Here is a 6,924-nt window from a genome sequence, read left to right on the forward strand (position 1 = left end):
CCCATTAATTTGTTAATAAACTTTTTAGATTCATCCTTTATAAATTTTGGTAAAGCATTTACTAATTTTGGATTAATATTGCTATATTAACGATTAACGCAAACCTTTTCTTGGACGTTTTTAATTTATCCTCAATTCTGAATCCCCAGCTAATCATTTTGTTTTGAAAGTAACCAAAAATTAAAAAATAATATTTAAAATTTATCATAACAAATAGAATAAAAAACGTTAATAAACCAAAGATATTTCGATATTACATAAATATCTCAAAGCAAAAAATCCTTAAATCATAAATTTATATAAATCGAGTTGACCATATTCGATTTAGCATTTCTGGTATTAAACCTCACTGAAACCATTTTTGTGAAATACACAACAGAGAAGCAAACGTGTTATATTGTCAGTGATATCTTCAGCACTCACTACCCGTGAAAATCCACATAATATGAGCATCTTCAAATGTCACAAATCACGAACATAACCAACAACAAAAGCCTCATTCTAGAACTACATATCTATAATATTCTTCCCTAACATATTAAGTTGATCTAGGATGTATGATATATCTAAGTTGAAGGAGAAGCAGATCCAGGAGTGTTGGACCTTGAAAATGATCTTGAACTTGCACTCACACTTGGACTTGGGCTCCTACTACGTTTGGAATAACCACCACTCCTTTTAGAGCTTCTTGAATGGCTCCTCCCAGAACTTTTCCTTGGTGGAGAAACACTTCGTGAGTAGCTCCTCCTGCTGCGTCGGGGAGAGATGCTTCGAGAGCAGCTCCTCATTCGAACAGGAGTGACACTCCGCGAGTAGCTTCTCCTCGACCTCCGCCTTGGGGGAGGGGAGACACTTGGAGAAACTGACCTGTTGTGGTGCCTTCTGTAATAGCGATCATCGGGCGAGTCATACCTTGAGTCATAGGGAGAGTATGATCTGTCACGATAACTGACAGGTGACCTGCTGTATGGGGATTGAGACCGCGAATATGACCTCCGCCGCTCATAACGATCATATCGCGAATACGACCTGCGACGACTATAATATGGAGAATATGGGGACCTGCGTCGACTGTAGTAATATGGAGAGTAAGACCTCCTTCGCCGGTAGTCAGGAGAGTAAGACCTTCTACGGCGATAGTCAGGAGAATAAGAGGGACTCCTACTACGATCTGGAGAATATGGCGAACGACTATAGCTTCTTCGGTAGGGGGAATAGCTAGGAGAGCGCCGAGAAGAGTAGCTTGGGGAGCGTGAGTGACGGCGTGCTGGAATAAATGGAGACATGTATCAGCAAAAATAAGAATAATCATGCCCGATTTAAAAAAATGGGAAAAAAAAACGAAAAGGAAAAAAAAATAATGAGATAGATTAGTGAAACACACCTCGAATAGTCCTTAGCCCAAGATATCTTCCAGGCGTTGGGGTTCGGCCACGTCGCCTTCTGGCCTGCAATGAATGCAGATATCAGCATGAGACTAGGGACGTCTAGGAAGAAAGTAGGAAAGCAAATATAACAGCAACAGATATGATATTCAAAAAGTTATGTCTTCAACCAAATCGAAAAATCACAACACAAGCTTGCGGTAAGAAGGATAATAAAAGAAATATAATGAACAAAAGAAGATATAAATGCAAGAAGAGAGATATGCAGGGCATACAACCCCAATGATCTGATACTTGTTGATGATTTGTTTGGTTAGTTGTGATTTGAGAGTTTGATGAAGAGCTGCTTCACACAGCTAACCTGCTGCCACAGAAACTTCAAAGGGAAAGAGGCACAAAACTTTCAAAACTCGAAAGAACTTAATGAAGCAAATCATCCATATCTCTTTTCAACATTAGGGGTAAAAAATTCAGAGCATGTAAAAGCCAAATTAAGAAAATTAAACATTGACCAAAAGATATACCTTCTCCACTGTGATTACACGCCCTTCAAGTACAGAGCGGTTTAAATATTTCACACACCGATCAGCATCCTCAAGATTTGCCATTGTCACAAAGCCAAACCCACGTGATTCTCTTGTCCACGGATCAACTACAAGATGTACATCTATGACCTAAGAATTACAGAAACAAAAAGGAAGATTAAAACACAGTTGGCAGGCAACATAAATCTCTACAGAAAGACTATTTTAGAATAAGCTGAAGTGCATACCTTTCCTTCAGCTGCAAAATGCTTCTCCAGTTCTCTCTTGGTGATCCTAGGAGATAATCCAGTCACATACAAGTTATTTCCAGGATTTTCTGCATCACTTGAGACGCTCCTAAACCAACAGGATAAGAGCATACAAGATTAAACCAAAAATGTAGAACCAGATAATATCGTGATACTGTTTGTCAGAGAAGAAGTTCACAAACAAACTCGAATAAAAAATCAAGTCCCAACCTTGAACGGCTTCTCGATCTTGACCTTGAAAGAGACCTGGATAAGGACCTGCTGTACCTGCTGTACCCCTTGTATGGGGATGGAGAAGGAGAAGGAGAATACCTATGAAACAAAAGAGGAACACTTAAAGGGGAAATAGAACGCTTCCAAAACGGAAAATAGCAAAATAAAACACAGGTGGACATCTAACCTTGATCTCCTTGAGTAAGACATCTGCAATGATTCATAAGCAAAATAATAAAAAGAATTAGCAATTATTAAAAAAAAGTACTATTAAATTAGAACATAGCTAATGGCCTATCCACAAAAATATATCATAATTGATAATCATAATAATCAGATGAGTGAGTTTTCATATGCATAAAAGCAAAGTTAAAAAACAAAAAAATTTAAGGAAATATTATCCTTCAATAATTATGAAATAACCTAATCAGTCTGCCGATATCCTTCCTGTCAGTCTTATAAATTATGAAGTACTCATTTGGAATCAAGGATGTCATAAAGTCGATTAAATTTAACATAGAACTTAGAACTATAGAAGTCAATCTTAATCCAATTGCCTTTCTTAGATCTAATATAAATTCTAGCTATACAATCAAACATCAACGCAACAACGATCAGTCCATCGCAGCTTAAAAAAAAGGGGAAATTTCAAACCAATCTTCCTTCAATTTCCCACCATCAATTTCAAATCCAACAACATATTTGGGAGGAACCTAAAATTACTCGGCTATGCAACACTATCATTTCAACTTCTAAGATCCGATTCAGCTTCTACTCTTTTCTAATTACAAATTTAAAATTGACAAGAATGAACAAACTAAAAACACAAAATCAATAATACATCTAAAAGAATTAAACTCAACGATCTCCCTGCATCAAAGGTTATGACGTTTGAAGTATAAGAAAATCAATTCAGCGAAGAGAAAAAAGGCCTTTCTTCAATCCCCTCCTTCCTCAAAACTAACTCAATTTCAACCACAACCACACAAATTATCATCAGAATTGAAAACAGATAAAGTGATCTACCACCATCGAGTTCAACAACAACAGAAATGTTCGCATAATAAAATCTTCAAATCCACGCAGAGAACAAGTTTGAATATCTCACGCAACTTCAAACAAACAGATTAAATGGAAAAACAAAGAAAAACAAGTTCCAATACCTTATGAACCGCAAGAGACAAAAACGACGAGTCGAACTTTCCGAAACCACAGAAATCGCCTGCGCAGTGCTCTCTCAAAGTAAACGACACGATGTGAGTGCGTTTTGGGAAGGAAAATATTGAATGTGTTGAAAGGGTTTATATAGAAGGGAAAAGTGTGAGGTGGTGATTTGTCAAGGGAGAAGTTTCTGGAGAAGCGGACGCCAAACCGTAATTAAACAGACTTTTATTCCTTCGAGTGCGTGCCCTTTTTGTTAGGAGACTACTTTTCGTTTTCTTTTTCTTTTTTTTCAATTAGAGGGGTTAATTATCCTATTTCATATTGGACTTTAATATAGTCCCCAAAAGAAAATATTGGACTTTAATATTGATCAATTTTTTTTTACATTTAATTACAAAACAGTATATTAATAAAAATATATTTTTAATAGTAATTACATAATCTTTTCTATTAACAACAAGATTTAAAATTTGAAAAAAAAGAACAAACTAACAAATAACAATTTTTAAAAATAAGATACTAATAAAATACACGTATGAAGACGAAAAAAATATAAAAAGATAAATTAAAGAACATATAACAACAACTAACTTAAATTGATCGAATAATTGGTTCATTTATCTATTTAAATAAATGTTAAAATTATTTTATATATGCTATAATTCATAGATCAACAAATAACTAAGTTAGGTATTATTTTAAAGTAAATAATTATAATTATAATTAAAAGATATTGTAGTATGTCTAATTTTTATAAAATTTTAACACTACAAAGTACAAACTGAAACAAATGACCATAAAATGGACATAAATGGGCGTTTCTTTAACTTATTAAGAGTGTCTTTCTAAATAAGTATAGAATAGAGCGATAGTTTTTCAGACTGAAAAAAAAGAAAAAAGTGTTCCTCCATTGTGAATGTATGATGCTCTGTTCAGTGTTATGGGAATATGGGTTCGCATAATTTGAGGCCATTAGAATAGCCACGTGTTTGGCGAATGTGATTCTTTGCGCTGAAGGTTGAGATTTGAGAACATTCGATAGTGATTTTATTGATTTGATGGTGCCACTATAAAAGCGAAGAACAAAGATGGTCTATGACTATGGAGCAATATTTACATATTTTCGTGGATGTGCTTAAAACGATATATGTAATTATATTTTTATTTTGGTGACTACTTGAATGGAATTATTTTTATGTAAAATTAATAATTATAAATTATTAAATAATTTAATTAAATATGTTAAATAATTTTTAATTAATAATTTTATGTAAAAATAATTATATGTAAATTTTTATTTTTTATTTTAATATAACCTTTAAATATTATAAAAAAAATAAAATAATGATAATTTGAAATACAAGTTAAAATTTGTTGGACGAAAATGGCTTCATTCATTTCAAAGTTTTTACATAGGGTTCTTATTCTCAATCCCGTTTTTTATTTTTAATATGGAGGAGAGGGTGGTGTGTTGTAGGCATTATAGAAAGCACAAGAGTTTTACTTGTATGTGATGTTAGGGGAGCACAATTTGGGTCGAGGGAGTTGAAGAGAAGAGCACGGACGATTCGTTTTCATTTTATAAAAAAAAATAGAAAATAAAAAACTCTAATCGGAAAGGTCCGTTTTCTTTTTACAAAAAAAAAAAAAAAAAAACTAATCGGACGGTCCGATTAGTTAACCATAAAATTCAAATTTTTTCGTCCTCACAATTCGAACCATCCGATTTGGTAATCCAAATTTTTTTAACAGCATTTGGATGGTCCGATTTCTTGCACCATATTTCAGCCAAAAGTTGTCTCACATTTATGTATAGCACCTCATCATCCATATCAATGCATAACACACACACGCATGGCATATCTAAATTAATCAGCCTCCCCAATCCTCCTATAGTCCTATGGATTTTTACCTTTTTTTGGGTCTAATATTGAACGGAGCTTGTCAATGATAACTCAACTAATGATCGTTGATAATACAATCCTTGATGCAGATTTTTCAATGTTATCAACATATCATTGACTAAAAAGTAAATTTGGAGAAATCGTGTTTGTTCTTTAGTAAGAATTCCCCAACTTGGTTGAAGGATATGAGATAATAAAAATTCTTAATATTGTTATACAAAGGGAAGGAAAAAATTTAGCACTTTGTACATACAACTGTATCTATAAGTAGCTGGGAGGTATTAATTGAAGTTATTGACTTAATGCTATTGCAATTCGACGTATAAGTCTTTTTGACATACAAGTCATACAAGCCACTTACATAATGTGTGCGTGAAATCACGTTATTTCTCTTTGTATTCCGCGTTCTTTCTCCTCCTCTTCTTCTTTCTTCTTCTTCTTTTTCTTTGCATTTTTCCTCATTTTTCTTCGTGTATTTCATCTTCATCGTCGTTTTTTATTACTGTTGTTGCTGTATTTTTTTTCCTCCTCCTCTTTCTACTGATTTTACAACATTATGCATTTTTTTCTTCTTTGTTTGATTTTTCCTTCTAAACAAATTATGAGAATATGAAATAAGAAGATGAAGAAGAAGAAGTAGAAGATGAGGAGAAGGAAGAGGAAGAGTTTTAAATTATGCAGAACTTATCAACACACATACACCGAAAATTCTTAAATAATACACTCAAATATCTTCGTGTTGCACCCAAATATTTTCATGTTACACCCAAATTTGCTGCAAATACAGGAAAATATTTCCTCTAATGCTGCATTTTCTTCTTCTTTTTTTCTTTATTTATTTCTTTCTTTTAGTTGAATGAATGTAAGTTCATTCTCTGCCAAGTAATTTTGCAGTATTATGTGTTTATTCTTCTTCTTTGTTTGTTTTTTTTTATTCTTGTTAAAAGAATAAAACATGAAGAAATTTGAGAAGATAAAACAAGAAAAAAAAGATAAATAAGAAAAAAAGATGATGATGATGATGACGAAAAAGAAGAAGAAGAAGCAGCAGGAGATGAGGAGGAAGGAGAAAAATAGTTTTGAATTATGCAGAACTTATCAGCACACATACACCGAAAATTCTTAAATAATACACTCAAATATCTTCGTGTTACACCTAAATTTGCTGCAAATACATAAAAATATTTTCTTTAATGTAGAACTTTTGTAAGGTCCCACATCAGTTGGGGAGGGGAACGAAGCATGCCTTATAAGAGTGTGGATACCTCTCCCTAGCATGACGCGTTTTGACGAGTGAGTGTGGGGGCTTCGGCTATCATCCCTATCGTCAAAGGCAAAACCGTGAGGCCTTGTATGCCAAAGCGGACAATATCGTGCTAGCGGGTGGTCTGGACTGTTACAACCTTTACATTACATTCAATTCAAACCATCAACGATAAAATATTATTCACCTACAGAATCATAA

The 6,924-nt window shown here is 33.6% G+C and overlaps 1 protein-coding gene across 3 annotated transcripts; it reads right to left on the reverse strand.

The window, feature by feature from the left end:
* Positions 1 to 279: 279 nt before the first annotated feature.
* On the reverse strand, positions 280 to 3,846 carry LOC112720041 (uncharacterized). 3 transcript variants are annotated; one of them, XR_011867206.1, is made up of 8 exons: positions 3,555 to 3,846; positions 2,579 to 2,601; positions 2,389 to 2,490; positions 2,158 to 2,266; positions 1,910 to 2,059; positions 1,664 to 1,761; positions 1,385 to 1,448; positions 280 to 1,267 (listed from the first exon to the last, which is right to left on the reverse strand). XR_011867206.1 is itself a non-coding variant. In XM_025770846.3 (7 exons), the coding sequence occupies exons 2-7, from the start codon at positions 2,599 to 2,601 to the stop codon at positions 567 to 569; spliced, it is 1,149 nt and encodes a 382-aa protein (XP_025626631.1). In that variant the 5' UTR covers positions 3,555 to 3,846; the 3' UTR covers positions 280 to 566. The 3 variants fall into 3 exon arrangements, 1 of the variants encoding a protein (XP_025626631.1); XR_003162020.3 differs by having other exon boundaries at positions 1,661 to 1,761; XM_025770846.3 differs by lacking the exon at positions 1,664 to 1,761.
* Positions 3,847 to 6,924: the final 3,078 nt, after the last annotated feature.

Source organism: Arachis hypogaea, chromosome 11, assembly GCF_003086295.3.
Source record: "Arachis hypogaea cultivar Tifrunner chromosome 11, arahy.Tifrunner.gnm2.J5K5, whole genome shotgun sequence".
Taxonomy (NCBI): Eukaryota; Viridiplantae; Streptophyta; class Magnoliopsida; order Fabales; family Fabaceae; genus Arachis; species Arachis hypogaea.

What these genes read in the sequence shown, in the direction of transcription:
- LOC112720041 (XM_025770846.3), bottom strand. Translation starts at nt 2,601, where the DNA reads ATGTCTTACTCAAGGAGATCAAG. An exon ending in TCTTACTCAAGGAGATCAAG is followed by an intron (nt 2,491 to 2,578) that starts GTTAGATGTCCA and finishes TTTGTTTCATAG; the next exon opens with GTATTCTCCTTCTCCTTCTC. An exon ending in TGGGCTAAGGACTATTCGAG is followed by an intron (nt 1,268 to 1,384) that starts GTGTGTTTCACT and finishes CATTTATTCCAG; the next exon opens with CACGCCGTCACTCACGCTCC.